This window comes from Anas platyrhynchos, chromosome 10, assembly GCF_047663525.1.
Source record: "Anas platyrhynchos isolate ZD024472 breed Pekin duck chromosome 10, IASCAAS_PekinDuck_T2T, whole genome shotgun sequence".
Taxonomy (NCBI): domain Eukaryota; kingdom Metazoa; phylum Chordata; class Aves; order Anseriformes; family Anatidae; genus Anas; species Anas platyrhynchos.
Genome location: NC_092596.1, coordinates 24,740,115 through 24,756,016, shown reverse-complemented (window position 1 = coordinate 24,756,016; position 15,902 = coordinate 24,740,115). Strand labels below are relative to the sequence as shown.

The 15,902-nt window shown below is 46.8% G+C and overlaps 1 protein-coding gene across 1 annotated transcript in view; it reads left to right on the top strand.

Moving 5' to 3' along the window:
* Window positions 1-481: 481 nt before the first annotated feature.
* The window catches only part of HEPH (hephaestin), a 28,099-nt gene continuing 12,678 nt past the window's right edge, over window positions 482-15,902 (top strand). Inside the window, exons 1-14 of the mRNA XM_072043115.1 lie at window positions 482-602; window positions 2,935-3,128; window positions 5,347-5,591; window positions 6,262-6,474; window positions 7,051-7,230; window positions 7,651-7,905; window positions 8,483-8,651; window positions 9,770-9,909; window positions 10,975-11,106; window positions 11,791-12,002; window positions 13,642-13,792; window positions 14,107-14,319; window positions 15,140-15,350; window positions 15,601-15,740. Of these exons, the coding sequence (XP_071899216.1) occupies window positions 2,968-3,128; window positions 5,347-5,591; window positions 6,262-6,474; window positions 7,051-7,230; window positions 7,651-7,905; window positions 8,483-8,651; window positions 9,770-9,909; window positions 10,975-11,106; window positions 11,791-12,002; window positions 13,642-13,792; window positions 14,107-14,319; window positions 15,140-15,350; window positions 15,601-15,740 (2,422 nt within the window). The 5' untranslated portion in view covers window positions 482-602; window positions 2,935-2,967. The remainder of the gene's footprint in view (window positions 603-2,934; window positions 3,129-5,346; window positions 5,592-6,261; window positions 6,475-7,050; window positions 7,231-7,650; window positions 7,906-8,482; window positions 8,652-9,769; window positions 9,910-10,974; window positions 11,107-11,790; window positions 12,003-13,641; window positions 13,793-14,106; window positions 14,320-15,139; window positions 15,351-15,600; window positions 15,741-15,902) is intronic.

Here is a 15,902-nt window from a genome sequence, read left to right as displayed (position 1 = left end):
GTTGTGCTCCCGGGGGAGCCCCGTGCGCGGGGCCGGCGGCGTCACCGGGCGCCCTTAAAGGGGCCGCGTCCCGGTCCCGGTCCCGGTCCCGCGGGCTGGTGCCGCCCCGGGGGGACGGGCGGGGCGGCCCCGGGGGCGCGGCGGGCGCGGGTCACCGCGGCCGGCCCCCGGAGGCGGCTCGTGTGCCCCCGGCCCCAGCCCCGCGGCCGCCGCCCCCCCGCGGCGAGGCGTCGCCCCGCTTTACGGCCCAGACTTTGTCCCCGGCGGCGCTCGGTGCGTGCCGGGCAGCTCGCGGTGCTGGGGAATGGCTCCCAGCTGACGGCGCCGCGTCGGGACCCGCACCTGCCCCGCTCCAAAAAGTAAGGGGGAGGGGCCGGGGGGGTCGGGGCGCCGCGCGCGTGTCCCCCCGGGCAGTGCCTGTCCCCGGGGCAACGTCGGGGGCGAGCCCGGGGCGCGGGAGGCGGAATGAATGCGCCGGAACGGGGCTGAGCGGCCGGCAGCGTGCGGAGCTCGGGGCTTGCCGTTTGCTTGCCCCTCCGGTTGCGTTGAGGGGTCGGCAGCAGCAGCGCCTGGCAGCGGAGGCGGTGCTGTGAAACGTCGAGGTTCGTTGAGCAGAACACACCGTTTGGGGTTTTTTGGTTTCTTGTCACGGATTTCAATGAAAAATGAACTTTTGGGGAAAGGACGTAAAGGTTACTGGTGCTGTTCGCCTCCATTAGCAGAGTGCTGAGGAGATGCTGTGGGGACGGAGCCAGCCCAGCCCGGGGCCCTGGGTTGGGTGAGGCTGTGCCGCTTCCCGGCCGTGCCCGGGCTCGGGACGGGACGGCCGCAAAGCCCCGTTCTGCTGTCGGGAAGGTTCCTCCTTGACTTCGCTCAACACCAGAGCGAATTCGCACGGCGTTTAGGCTGCCGCGGCTTCAGGTCAGTTTATCAGATACAGGCTGCGGTGATGCAGCGCTGAGCTTTAACGCGGGAGGCAGGGGCTCGGGCACGGACAAACCGCGGGCTGACAGCCGGGGCTTGGCGGCGGGCAGGCTTCGTGGCCAGCTCCAAGAGGCACCGCTCGGCCTCGGTACGCAGCCTAAGCTTTGCCCTCTGCTAGGATCAGAGACCGCTGTCACAGCCGGTAAGATCACAGGCCGTAACCATCAGCCCGCACCGAGTGCCCGGTCTCAGCGGCGCCCGGCCCCAGCTCGGCCTCCCTGGCGCGGGATGCGGGGTCTGCCCTGCCCCGCTGCTTCCCCGCGGCACGGGGCCGTTCGGGTGCTGGGAACCTGGCGCTGCCCTCCTGAGGGGCTCGCGGGCAGAGCTGCTGCGGGGGGGCTGAGCCGTGCGGGGGGGCGGAGGTGCCTCGGATCCAGGGAAGGAGGGAAGGAGCTGTTTCCAAGCGGAGAGACGCTTTCTTTCAACTTCTAAATTTAATGCATGCGTGGAACCAGCAATACTGTATGATAATTAGCTTTTGAGAATAGGACAGCACGTTTGGAAATCACAGAATTGCGGGTTGGAAGTGATGTGAGGAGGTGTCCTGTCCATTGCCGTGTACTGGGGTCCAATCCAATGTATTGGGCATCAGGTCTGGTAAGAGATTTCACAGCTTCCCTGGGAAAGCCTGTTGTGTGTGATGCCGTGCTAGCCAAAGCCTTACAGAATATCTACTTTTGCCACAAATAAAACTCCAATTCATGTTGTTATTACCAAAGACGGGAGAATAAATAATGACAAACCTCTTTATAAAAGCAAACAAAACCCTGTCTGCTTGGTGTGCTGCTATGTCACCATCCCCTTCTTTTTGGAGTTCAAGAAAGCCGATTACCTTAAATATCCTTGATAGATCGCATTTTTCTTATTCTCACATTTCCTGTTTCTCTCTGCTGAACTTTTTCAAAGTTGCTTTTATGTGTATAAAGAGCTGGACATATATTTTAGATGTCAGTTTGGTTATTGGCTGCATCCAGCTTTAAGTACATCAACAGATGAGATCTTTCTTAAGCATTTTCATGTGATTTGTGTTTATTTTCTCATCCATTTTATTCACAAGCTATTTTTTATCCTCTGGTGTAATTCTACTCCTCCATATTGCATCAGTTTCTTCTTCGTGCAGGTAGTTCTTCACTGAGGTAAAATATTGTGAATACTGGTTCAATTTCATAAAATTTCTGCAACTTGCATTGGATCTCTCTTCAGAATGTTTCTCATGCATACACCAAGCTTGTTGTCAATCACAGCTTTTATGAGTAAGGTCCTTACTTCACGATCTAGATTGTGGAGAAAATAGTTAATATAAGAGCAATCTTGAAAAAAGTTAAAATTTACAATTACTTCATAGTTACTAAGTCATACTTCTCAGGTGGCTTAGTTGAGCAGAGGGATATAGGCAACAGTTAACAATCAAGTTTCTTGTGCAGGATTATTTTCTTTTGCCTTGTATGCAGACCTTCAAGATGATTTGGGACATTGGTATTGGTGAAAAACTGATCACTTTAAATTCCACTGCCTGTGGCACATTCTGCTCAGGACCCCCAGGCCTTAAGATGGTTGCACAGCATAGGTATTTATGGCTGCCTGCTGTGCTAACAAGCACTGTGACTGTTCACCTTATCCCCTACTGAGTGAAATCTTGCCAAGTTAGCGGTACAACATTATGAAACATGTAATGTGGCCAAATTGTTCAGAAGACAAAGCAATAAGTTAAACTGTTATGAGAGAAGCAAGGTTTACTGGCATAAACTCCATTCACCTTGTGTGTTAGGGGGATGATTTCCTTGTTGTCTCAGACCCATGGATATTTAATGACCACAGCAGGACTTCTACCTGATGTCCTCACACCCTCTCAAAATATCCAGTAGTTTCAAACCAGCTTATTTAGGATAAAGTTACGAGGTCATTCTGCTTCTGTTTTACTAGGTTTGTTTTTCCTTTTCTCCCAAATAGGCTTATCCTCCAAAGTATTCACTTCTGGCCACAATGGAATTGTTCTGGTTGTTGCTGTTTTGCATCCATTTGCCAACACCCACGTCTGCTGGAGGCATCACCCGAGTCTATTACCTGGGGATCCGTGAGGTGGACTGGAACTATGCTCCGACGGGAAAGAACATGTTCAGTAATCAAAGCATTGCACATAGCCTGTATGTTTTGCTCTGTAAGAACTGAGTCTGGTTAAAGTCTGCTTGCTAAAACTAGTAATTTTCTGGGTAACTTCATGCAAGTATGCTGGGGCATCTAAGCAAGCAAGAGACAGGATTAAGTGTCTGGTCTTTATGAGCTTAATGGTTAACTTGTTTTATTGTACGAAACTGTACCAGCGGGAAAAAGAATGGTCAATTTAATGGAGCATCCAGTGACCAATGCTGGTTATGCTAGAGGGAAGTACAAACACTATAATAGAACAGATTGTGCAATACTCTGCCCTGGGGTTTAATTTTTTGTAGTTCCAGCTGGAGATCAGCTTACTTATCCTGAAACATAATGAGTTTTCACCTTGATGAAAATGACTTAATGAAGCTGGCTTTTTTTTATGTAAATGGGATTTCAAGCCTTAGACTGGATGGAGCTTCGTGAGTGAAACCTTAGTTGTTTTTAAAATGTTTTTTTTTGGGGGGGAAAAGTAAATCTAGAAACTGCAGTAATTGCTTTGAGCCACAACAAAAACAGTTTTTGTTTGTGGTTTTCAAAACCCCAGGCATTTTTTCTGTTGTTGTTTTGTTTAGATTTTTTTGGTCTTGCTTTCCACAGCTTTTTTAAGATATTTGCGTTTTTTCCTTTTTCTATAAATTGTGTTTATTGGCTTGCTCTGTTGTTTATGCTCACATGCTATAATAAACCACAGAATAATACTTGGGGATTTCAACATTTTGTTTCAAAGTGACGCAACTGGACTAGGATGGGTTCAAAGGAAAAACAAGGGCCACTGGTTTAGCGTGAGAAATTCCCCATTCTCAGGAGATGCTGAATAGACTTAAAGTATTCACAGAAAAAGAAACTCCCCAAAATTCAGGCTAAATGAAGGTGTTTTCACCAATTCCTGCAGTGATAACAAATGCAGTGCTTTTTGTTTGCTTTCTCTCATAACACATGAAGAGAAGAAAATGAAGGTAATGGCTATTAAACTTGAAGTATTTAAATTGTCACTGCACACAATTAGTTATTGGGACTTGTACAATGACTGCAGAAGTCAAATTGCTAGCAGTAAGAAAATAATTTGATATGAATATTAGAATTGGTAAAATGCTTGAAGAATGTTTTGTTTGGAAGAAATGAACTATGTAGGGAAAGAGGCAGATATGCAAAAAAGTACAAATTGTCCATACACTTTGATAATAGTGGCTCCAGGGATGACCTCAGAAACATGAGCTTTAGATGGTGAGGGGCTGGGCTCTAGCTATACAATGAATGATGAAGGCAATGTTAATTGGTCTTTGCCTCCACTGTTCATCTTCTGGAGCAAGGTGTTGAGTTTCTCTGTTTCAGGATGTATGTTGCTGTAGGTTTCCGAGGGGGTGAGAGAAGTTACCTGAGCTCTCCCTCAGGCCTGTCCTACTCATACCTGTACCATGACTCATCTCTTATCTACTAAGACATAGTCATAAAGAGCAAATATGTTCCTGTGTTGAACTTTAGTACCTGTATGAGTTTTTAACTCTGAAAGCTGATTATGTGCAGGGTACATACCTGCCTGTCTTGTCTGTCATAATACAAGTAGCTAAGAGTACGTTGAGTCTAAAAGCATCTTTTAGTCTGGATTTTTGACAGAGAGCTCATGTGATTCTTTTTTTCATCCCTTCTTGTGGTCCAGCAGCAAACCCCACAAAGGTGTTGAGATAAGTTTCCAAAGGACCGACAAAGGTGGAAGCGGGAGTGGGAAGGGCTTTGGTCTTCCCACGTCACTTACCTGTGATTGTCAGAGAAGCACCATCTTTCTCATTCTTTGTTTGCACAGTTCAGGGGTGCACTTTGTCCTTTCATGACAAATGGAGGGTGAGGCCATGGCTTTGTGTATCAGCTGGAGTTTGGTATCTGACTGTACTTGTGGCCCTGGTTCCAGGCGCACCGAGGTATAAACTGGCCAGCGTCCTGTTATATTTCATGTGCTCCAAAGCAGACAGTTATATCACTCACTGTTTCGTGAATAGGTTGTGTTCTGTGTCACAGCAGCCATAGGTGGGAAGAGAAAGTTTGCTGCTGGTTTAGGGTGTGTTAGGGTAGAGCATGGGAGGTTCTCTGTGATGCTGAAAGCTTCAGGGCTTACCTGAGAAAGCTACGTGTCATCACTACTCTTGTGTTACCAACAAGCTGTTTTGTATAATGCATTTCTCATGGTGCCTTTCCCTTTTCTGAATTTAACAGAAAGGCCTCAACGTTCCTGCAGTCTGGCAAAGACAGGGTGGGAAGCACATACAAGAAATCTGTGTACAAGCAATATACAGATGCCACCTACACCACTGAGATTCCCAAACCTGGCTGGCTGGGGTTTCTTGGGCCCATCATCCGAGCAGAAGTGGGGGATACCATTAAAGTACACCTAAAAAACTTTGCTAGTCGGCCGTATACAATCCATCCTCATGGTGTCTTCTACGAAAAGGACTCAGAAGGTAAATGAGCCATTACCATAATGGAGATGGATTTTTCCGGTTGGGAACTGAGGAGTATATGCTGAGGAGAAATGTCAGTAAAGAATCCACAGACTTGGTTAGCCCAGAGCTGTATGGCTGGAAAGCAAATGTATTTCAGTCTTAAAGTCACAATGTTGGGTTTGTAGGCATATGGGTCTGGGAGCAGTTTCCTGACTTGGACATTAAAGTACACAGTCCGGATTGCTTGATTTTTGTAGAGCTTCCAAGGCTTGCTAGTGGGAAAGTGGCGTAGAAAATATTGTATTCGTTGTTTAAAGTGCTGCAGTATGAGAGCCACGAGTGCGATAAGCTTCATTGAGCTTCACAGGAATGATAAAGTATGAGGCCAGAGAGCTACACATGGCCTTGTTGAAGGCCAAGCAGCAGTAGGCAGAATGGCAATAACCTTTGAGCCTGTGCTGATCTGTTTGCTTGGCGTGTTGCCTTACAAGGGTTTTGTGACTCAGTTTCTCTTTAATGAATGACATTAAGTGCTATTTCAACCTTGGGATGCTGAGTCTTGATTTGAAAGCTGCTACCCAAGTATATGCACAGCTATCTACTGGGTGTGAGAGGCTCAGTATAAGGTTACATGTTTGGACATCTCTGCTCTTCTTGAATGGATGTTGTGATTGCTCAATTGTTCTAGGATCCCTGTATCCTGATATGTCCCCCCAGGATCAGAAGAAGGATGATGCTGTCCCCCCAGGAGGGAATTACACCTATACTTGGACTGTTCCTGAAGATCACAGCCCAACTGCTGATGATCCAAACTGCTTGACCTGGATCTACCACTCTCATATTGATGCACCAAAGGATATTGCATCTGGGTTAATTGGGCCGCTACTTACATGCAAAGAAGGTAAAAGTTCCCAGGGAAAGCAGCTGAGTTTCATTTTGTGAAGATTTTTGTGGTGACTTGGGTAAGGACAGGATGAGAAGATACTCCAGGAGGCAGCTCCCAACCTCATGGGAAAATGTGACATGACTGAAGAAGACAGTACCTGTGTTCTGGTTGGGTTCTGATCATTGCATTGTCTTTATCCTCTAGTGGCCAGGCAGCTGAGCTTGTAGGCTTCTTGATCTGAGAGGGCTGTTTAAATTCATGTTAGGAGGGGGAATCTTGCCTGATATCTAGTTTGTATATTAAAAAATTAGGGGTACTGTTTGATTTCAGCAGAAGTGAGAACACTGGAGTTGCAGTTCAGCCATGCGGAGCTGGAGCTGCATAGGATTGAGCCATATAGTAGCAGCAGTGTACTAGAAATGGATGCAATTGCTAGAACTCTGAAGTGAGCCATGCTAGAATGGTGGGGAAAGCATCTGTCTCTGACTTGTGTGATAAGAAGTTTTTCTTCTGTTGGTGTTTTAAACCCTTAAAACCAATGTTTGCTTTTCTGCATGGATGGGTAATCATTCGCCTTTTCTTTCACCCTAGGAATACTGACTGGCACTTCTCAAAGACGCCAGGATGTGGATGTTGATTTCTTTCTGATGTTCAGTGTGGTGGATGAGAACCTAAGCTGGTACTTGGATGAGAACATTGCGTCATTCTGCACAGATCCGGGCTCTGTAGACAAAGAAGATGAAGAGTTCCAAGAGAGCAACAAAATGCACGGTCAGTGTCATCTTTGTGAAGCTACTGACTTTGTCCAGATACTCTGGGTGTGCCAGTGCTCTAGTATCTTGAAATGCGCATCTGCCATTGTATACCAGGCTGCAGGTAGAGGGAAAAAAGGTAGTAGAAAGCTGTGAGATCACGTGCTAAGCAAACAATGTCACAGGGACAGTGCAGCAACTCCAGGGGAAAACATGTTATTTTGATCTAATCTTTGGCTTGAGTGAGCCTTTCTTAGTTGTTTGGAGATTCTGAATGTGCTTCATGTTAGGAAATGACTTCTGAAACTGAGCTCTCCAGAAGAAGAGTATGAGTTCTGGGTAGGTCTGTCCTTCAAACCTGTCTGTATTGTCAGCTGCAGGCACAAGCTCTGAAGGCACTTCTTCTGATCTCTGATTTTTGACTTGTTTGTTTTTCCAGCTATTAATGGCTTTGTGTTTGGGAATCTCCCTATGTTGACGATGTGTGCTGGGGATCACATTTCATGGCATCTCTTTGGAATGGGCAATGAAATCGATGTTCATACAGCCTACTTCCATGGAGAAACACTCAACATTCGAGGCCACAGGACAGATGTGGCCAGCCTTTTCCCAGCCACTTTTGTTGCAGCAGACATGATCCCCAGTAACCCTGGGAGATGGCTCCTGAGCTGTCAGCTCAATGATCACATAGAAGGTAAGACAGACACTGGAACGTGTTCCACACAGTGGCCTCCCTTTTTTCTCCCAGTGTGGTCTTGTGATGCACTTTGTGGTAGGGGACAGTGCCTTGGGCAGCATTCCCATTAAAAATGTCCATAGTTGAATGGGTGATTCCTTGTCTTGTATAAATCGTGGTGGGTTAGTTATTAATATATATGCTAAGCTTACCAGGGGTGACTTATAATGATGTTCTGTGTTGGTCACTGATGAACAGTGGCACAGCTGAAACTTAAAATGAGGCAGTGCCCTAAGAACAGTAGTCCCTGTAAGAGGCCCTGGCATGGTACATCTGAGGAGAGAAGGGTCTGTTTGCTCTCTGTCTATCCTTACCTAGCGTCTAATACTTAAGGTAAGAAGCTCTGCTTACCAGCAGAAAAAATCCTTTCTGTGGGAAATCACCTTCTAATCACCTTCAAATCATTCTTCTAATCACCTCCCAGCCATGTACCTTTGGGGACAACAGAAAAGGAATGGCTGGTTTGTGGTAGGAAGGTGGGACTGTTTGCTGGTTGAGAGGCATTAAGCCTGTGTGTCCACCATGTCTTGGGCAGCTGGGATGGGGGCTTTCTACGAAGTCCGGCCCTGTTCTCAGCAAGCTCTGGAACCTGCCCTGAAGGGGAAAGTTCGGAAATACTACATAGCTGCAAAGGAAGTGCAGTGGGACTATGGACCTTCAGGACATGACCAAAGCAGCGGGAAACAGCTGAGTGAGGCAGGCAGGTAAGCAAAAGGCTGATGGGGGTTTCTAGTATGAAAGGAGGCTGCTGAAGAAAATGTGGGATTTCCTTCTTAGCAAACGACATGTCTGCAATTCACATGGATTAGCCCAACTAAAAATGTCAGCTGCTGTAGCTGGACTGTACCAAAAGCAGTACTAGGTATCTCAGGGTACTTCACTTGGAAGTGTGCTGCTGTGTTTTGTGGCCTTACCTGCAGACTCCGAGAGTCCCAGTTTATGTAGAACATGAGCTGCTGCTTTTTTCTCTGGGCTTCATTTCTGCTTGGTGTGCCTGACCTAGGAAGAAATCCACAGATCTGATAAGCTACTAAGCAAGTGCATTTTGCAGTAGACACAGGGTGGCAGAGCTAGTCTGCGGATATGCTTCAGTGTAGCCTTGCTGCAGCAAGCAATTTCTAGGAAATTAAGTGCAGTGACCTCCATGACAGCTTTCCATTCCGTGTGTCAAATGATTGTGGTATCAGTGGTTTCTGAAACTGAAACAAAGGCATGCCTCCCTCTCCCTTCCCTCCCCTGGGAGGCTGTTGGAGACTGAAGAAGTAGAAATGCAGAGAGGTTAATGATTTATCCAAAACCATGCAGCAACTCTTCCAGACCATAGAACTGCAAGCTATCTAGACCCGTGACTTGTCCTTGTAACTAAGCTGCCTTTCCTGCAAGGCAGGTTACATCTGTCTGTGGTGGAGAGGGTGGTGGCAAAGGAAATAAATCCCTCCTTACAGCTGTCGTGTGTTTACAGTTATGACTGTGGTTGTCCCCTGGGCTGTGTTGTCTTCCCATTTACTGCATTGCCCTCTTTTGCATATCGTACAGAGAGATGCTGTTCAGACCTGTGCCTTTGAACCTGGTTGTTTCAGCTGGGAGAGGTCCCTGTGCCAACAGTGCTTGCTGAACACAGCTGACTTGAGTCTGGAGGGTGAAAATGCTTCACAGTGATGAGCTCTGCTTATTCTAAACCAGAGATGCTCCCCTTGTCTGAGAAAGCTGCTTAATTTGCAGATGCTGCTGGCATTGCCAGAGGGGCATGTTGTAGGAGAGGAAGCAGGAGAAAAGGACTGATTTCCATAAAAATAACCTGACATTTGCTTTTTGCCTTTAGCCCTGCTGAGAAGTTTTTCAAGCGTAGCCTCTACCGAATTGGGGGAGTCTATTGGAAGGCCAAGTATGTGGAATATACTGATGAGAGTTTCCGTGAGGAAAAGCAGCAGTCAGAAGAAGAAAAACACCTTGGCATACTCGGTAGGAATCACCCAGCAACACAAAGCCTCTTTCAGTGCCAGTGAGAACAATGGGCTGATGTCAGGAGTTAACTATGCCTTTGTTTCTTGATGCAGTGAGGTGTTTTAAAGCAGTTACACTTAAGACTGGGGCACACACGCCTAGGATGTGGATGGTAAAGCAGAGGGAGTTGCTTTTCTGCTGGGGCAGTCTTCAGAGGTCAGTAGTAAGGGCTGAGGGACACAGTGTAGTATTCGTGACAGTAATCAGAGCAACAGAGCAGTGTTTATAGACAGAGCTAAACAGGTCACAGCACTAGCCCCTAGTTTTATGCTTTTGACTACCTTCAAGGCACGGTACAAACCCCACTTTCTCACAGAAAGCTTCCTCTCCCATGTGGGCTCTCTCCATTAGAGCCAGGTATCAGTGAGGGTGGTAAAGAAAGATGAGAGAAGAAAATAGTCTTCAGAGGGAGTTGAATCGTGTATGAAGGCTGAGCCACACACAGGAGAAGTACATAGGTGTGGTCCAGTTCCCTGCATCAACAGTGACTAATAATCTAATGACACCAGAAATTAGCAACAGCAATACCCGGGGAGGCTACAGAAGGAAACAGCACATGGATTAATACACAAATCTGGGGGGAAAGAGACACATGAAAGTATTAAGCAGCTGAATGTAAGTGAAGCGGTGGAATTATACATAGAATGGGAGATGCAGCCTAACTGTGAGTCTTGTTGGACCCTGGGAGCCAGGGAAAACAAAAGGACTGGTGTTGCCAGCAACAGCCTATAGGAAGACAAGTGAGGGAATTCTTGGATATGACTTCATACAAACAAATTACAGTTATTTTCTACTAAACTAAACACACTGAAAGAGCAATCAATGAAAAATTCTCTGGTCAGATAAATAAGCAACATCCACAGTGGGAGTTGCACGAACTCATTTGACCTGATCCCACATCTACCTCTGCTCTGAATCTTCTCCCATCAGCCCTGGATCCAAGGTGGCCCTGCTTTGTTTGGCTCATGTGGCTGTCCTGTGATTTGCTCTGCTGCTGACACTCACTCTCTGGTGTTTGTGTAGGTCCTGTGATAAAAGCTGAAGTTGGTGACACCATCCTGGTGACGTTTTTTAACAAAGCCTCCTGGCCGTTCAGCATCCAGCCTCATGGAGTGTCTTATGGGAAGGCATGGGAAGGGATGCGGTACCATGATGGTTTGTGGCTAACTTTTTTTTATTTAATTGTGCTGGGTCTTTCTGGGATGGAGCTAAATTTCCCTGCAGCAGCCCATATAGTGCTGTGCTCTGCACTTGCAGCAAGACCATAAATTAATGCTCTTCCTGGTGGTGGAGCTCCACAGCCTATGTCTCCTCCATGCTATGAAGTTCCTGCATCCAGGAGAGACTGGTTGTGCTCTGGAGCCTGCTTGGTCCTCTGAGCCTGCCTGAGGCCTCAGAAAAGGAGTCATTCTGCCAAGCTCATGCCCAGAGAGGGTGCCTGAGGGAACATGGTTCCAGAGGTGCTATTTTTGTGAATGAAACTGGTAAACCAAAGCTCAAACTATTTGTCTGTCTGAGACCCTAGTGAGCAGAGAAACATTCCCAATGCACTCCAGCTTAGGTAACCACACACTTCCAACATGCATCATCCTAGATGCAGCTGGATCCGTTTCGTTATTTGCTGTCACCATGCCCATCTCTGCCTTGGCACCAGGGAAGAATTTCAGTGATACTGAGAGCAGCTCTGTGTGCGCCCTCTGAATGCTTCCACTTCTATCCTTGAGATGCCTGCTGTTTTAGTGACATGAATGAAAGCCAAGCGTGGGTGTACCTGGTGAGAAGTTGCAACTAGTTTGTACAAGGACCTTGAGAATAACCACTCCAATCTCTGTTTTAAAGGTCTGTCCCAGCACGGGATTTCTGTTGCACCTCTGCAGAACTTTACGTACAGATGGACTGTGCCAAAGCATGTTGGACCAACATCCAGTGACCCTCCCTGCCTGACCTGGATGTACAGCTCTGCTGTGGACCCTGTCAAAGACTCCAGTTCGGGCTTGGTAGGCCCTCTGGTCATCTGCAAGCCAGGCACTTTGGATGACAACAACAAACAGGTAAAAAGGATTTTCCTGTCGCACTGTTAGGAAACAACCTGGCAGAGAGAGGAAACATCGGCAAACATTAGGGAACACAATGAAAATAAATCTGCAACAGTGTGAGTCCAGAGAGTCTAATTAAAGTCTGTTAACATCATGTTAACAACATGTTAACATCAGGGCACTTGTATGCCACAGTTCTGGTGGGAAAGGCTAGCATTCTGGACTCCTGGGGGCTGCCCTTGAAATAGTTTCTGGGCTTTGCTTTAAAACAAAGTACTTCCTTCAGAGGCATGTGAAATATTCATTGCAATCGCAAAAACACCAAAATAAAAACATCTTGACATACTTGCAGATGAAAATCTACATGGTGTGCTTGAATGATAAGATGCTTTGAGGTTTGGGTGAGCCTTATTTATTCTGCAAGGTTGGCTCATTTTCAAGCATAGCCGACTACAAAAAAAGCATATGAAAATCCATGTTGTTCTATAGATTTGATGAAAGATAGGTGAAATCTGAAGGGTGACCAGAATTTCCTCTTGGAATTTCATTCAGGGATGTTCTACTCATTGCAATAAATCTTGGGAAGAATCTAAATGAATATACCAGGGAAGTGCAAGATGTTAACAGACTTCTGCTGTGAAAAACAGTAGGTGGCAGAAAAATAGTCTACTGTCTTCCTACCTACCTAGCAGTTCAGATCAGGCAGTGGCTGAGAAATCTGAAAATAGCTTCTACTGAGCCTCCCTAGTGGAGTTTGCTTTCTGCCTGCTTTCACTGGTGGCATGATGTAGCTAAACTAAGAGTTCAGAGGAGATCAGCGTGTTCGTTAGGGTAGAACTTTGAATCTTCAGAGAGGATCATGAACATATAAAGTCCAATACATGAAGGAGCTGTGGTAATGATGAAACATTTACAGGTATTGAAAGGGAGTAAACAAAACAGAGACAGAAAGGTAGGACAGGGAAAAACCACCTGGGGTGGTGATTCTGGCTCCACAATATTAGGCAACCTTTTAATGAATGGTTAAGTGGGACAGGTGCACAGCCATTCTGCACATGCCTCTGTGCCCCACTGGAAAATGCTTAGCCCTCTCTGCAGGGTGTCCTCCTGGGTACAGCTAAGGAAGCTGATACAAAAATGAGCATCTGGACAGCGCAAGCAATGTTCTGTTAATGGGGAAACTCACCATCCCGTGGGATGCATTTCTTAGGAGAATTTACATTTTTAAGATTTTAAGGTAATAAAAAAACAAAACAACAACAAAAAAAAATAAATTCAGGCCTGTGGTAGGAGGAAGGAGGGGTGGAACATAGTCATCAGCCTGCCCCAACAGCCAAATTCTGTTTTTAGGTCTGATATGGGTGGGTGGTAAAACCTACACTAAATGTAAGGGTGGTGGGGGAAGGAGGCAATACCGTAATGTTCTTGGGCACATGTTGATAACTTCACTTGAGCAATGTCAGGGCAAATGCATAAGTGGTGCCTCTTGTGAAATGAAAGATAAAACATTCAATTTGAGTAAAGGGACAGAGCCCTGGCCCTCTGTGAACCAATTTAGAAGATAAAGAGGAAAGTGAGAGCCAGACAAAACAGCTTTATCTGTAAGGATAGTTGATTTTAAAAATTAACAGCCATCATTGTGATTGTATCTTAGAAAGGTATCGACAAAGAATTTTACCTTCTCTTCAGTGTGTTTGATGAGAACCTCAGCTGGTATTTAAATGCAAACATAAAGTACTATTTGAGGATGGAAGAGACTTCTGTGAAAAAGGATGATGGCTTTGAGGAGTCAAACAGGATGCATGGTATGGCCTGATGGTGTTCTGTGGGCAGCGGGACTGAACCTGCAAAACGCGTCCTGGTGATCACGTTAAGTCAGAGCTGGGATGCTGGAGTGGTTGTGGGTTGTATTGGGCTGAAATTAAGTGAAGCTACAGAGCGGATGGGATGTTGGACAAGAAACAGGCTGTCTCAGGAAGCCTGTCCTGAGCGTATTCAGGGCCAAATTACAAGGAAGATGCTTTTCCACTGGCAGGCCTGCCCTGTCACAGTATATACACAGAATGAATCTCCAGGCTGATATCTACCTGCAGAGAGTAAATTGTTGTCTCCTTTGCAGCCATCAATGGATTTATGTTTGGTAACTTGCCTGGGCTGGATGTTTGTGAAGGAGACAACGTGTCCTGGCACCTTCTGGGCTTGGGCAGTGAAGCAGATGTACATGGAGCTGTGTTTCAGGGAAATACCCTGCAGATGAATGGGATGCGGAAGGATTCAACCAGCCTGTTCCCCCACACGTTTGCTACTGCCTTCATGCAACCTGATAACAAGGGTAAGTGTCTATGTATCGAACTTAGTGTCAGGAAAAGTCTCCAGTTGTGATATTTGCTCCTATGGCTGATTCATTAGCACGATGTGGACTTGTGTGTTCCAAGTGTTACAGGCTGAGCTGTGCTTTAGATCGGGTTTGGCCCCATTTACAGCCCCAAAACTCTTATCTTTGCATCTGCTTCTGGAGAAGAATGGGAGATACAGGATCTTGTCCTATATTGTCCCAGGCTGATTCTCTAGCCTGCTGCTTCTTCCTATTAAATATTTGTAGTAATAGCCCTGATGGACTTTGCTGCCTGTTATCTATGGAAACATGCAAACGCATCTTTCAGAATCAAGTAGCAGAGATGTCAGTGCAATTCTGCTGTCCATGGCTTGCAGAGGTTCATGTTAATTTCAGACCCTTGTCTTCCCAGTTTGGGATTACACGCAAGGCCATGTCTCCTTCATGCGATGTGGTGGCCTCTGCTGCTGCAGCCTGTCTCCTCCCCGTGACATTTGCAGGCTTGACTTCTTACTTAACCCGTGATGGTAGCACAATTGTTACCTCATTTGTTTCTTTACATCTAATAAGCTGGTTATAGTGTGTGTAAAACAGCTTCCCAAGATGATTTTTGTGTAGGACTTTGTGCCATTCCTCACTGGTTTCTGTAACAACCCCTTTTAATCTCAGCCTATGGCAACCAGGCTCCCTACACAAACACTCCCTGTACACAGCTCACATACCGATCTCAGCCATCTCACAAGCCCTGCGTGGGAAGCAGCTGTTTCCTGGGATCTTTAAGAGGAGCTGTTTTCCTTGTTTGTGCTGCCTCCCTCAGGGGTTTTCGAGATCTACTGCCAGACGAGCAATCACTACCAGGCTGGGATGAGGGAACACTACTCCGTTTCCAAGTGTGGCAAGAGGGACCTGGCTCCTGCCCCTCCGTACAGGGGGGTGCGCACCTACTACATCGCGGCGGAGGAGCTGGAGTGGGACTACGCGCCCGACAGGAGCTGGGAGAGGGAGCGCCACAGCCACTCCACGGAGAGGTACATCTCTTTCGGGGATGCCTTGGGCAAGGATTTTCGGCAGACCTTGGTAAAGTCTGTCAGGGCAACTTGGCCACGTGTGACATGGTGCACGTGCTGCTGCTGGGTGCTGATGGAGCTGCTGCCCTCAGCCTTTGCAGCTGCAGCAGGTCTGTGGGAAAACTGTCAGCTGGCAAAACTCCTGCCACAGGTTAGCTGTTTATTTCCCATGAGCATTTGAGTAACACGGCACTCGTTCTGCATTTCTCAGCTACGCCGATATATTTTTGAGCAACGAGAATGGGCTGCTTGGCTCCCGGTACAAGAAAGCAGTTTACAGGGAGTACACTGATGGGACTTTCAAGACTCCTAAGGCTAGGACGAATGGTGACGAACACCTGGGGATACTAGGTAAGGAAGTGTGCAAGGGGTACATTTTCTGTTCACACAGCACTGGGACTTGGACTCCAGTGGTTAAGGGCTGTAATCTGAAGGCCTCCCACATACTCAGACATCTGCTGTGTGTGCAATGATGAGGAGAAATTCAGACTTGTCTGTTGTCCGGGCCTGCCA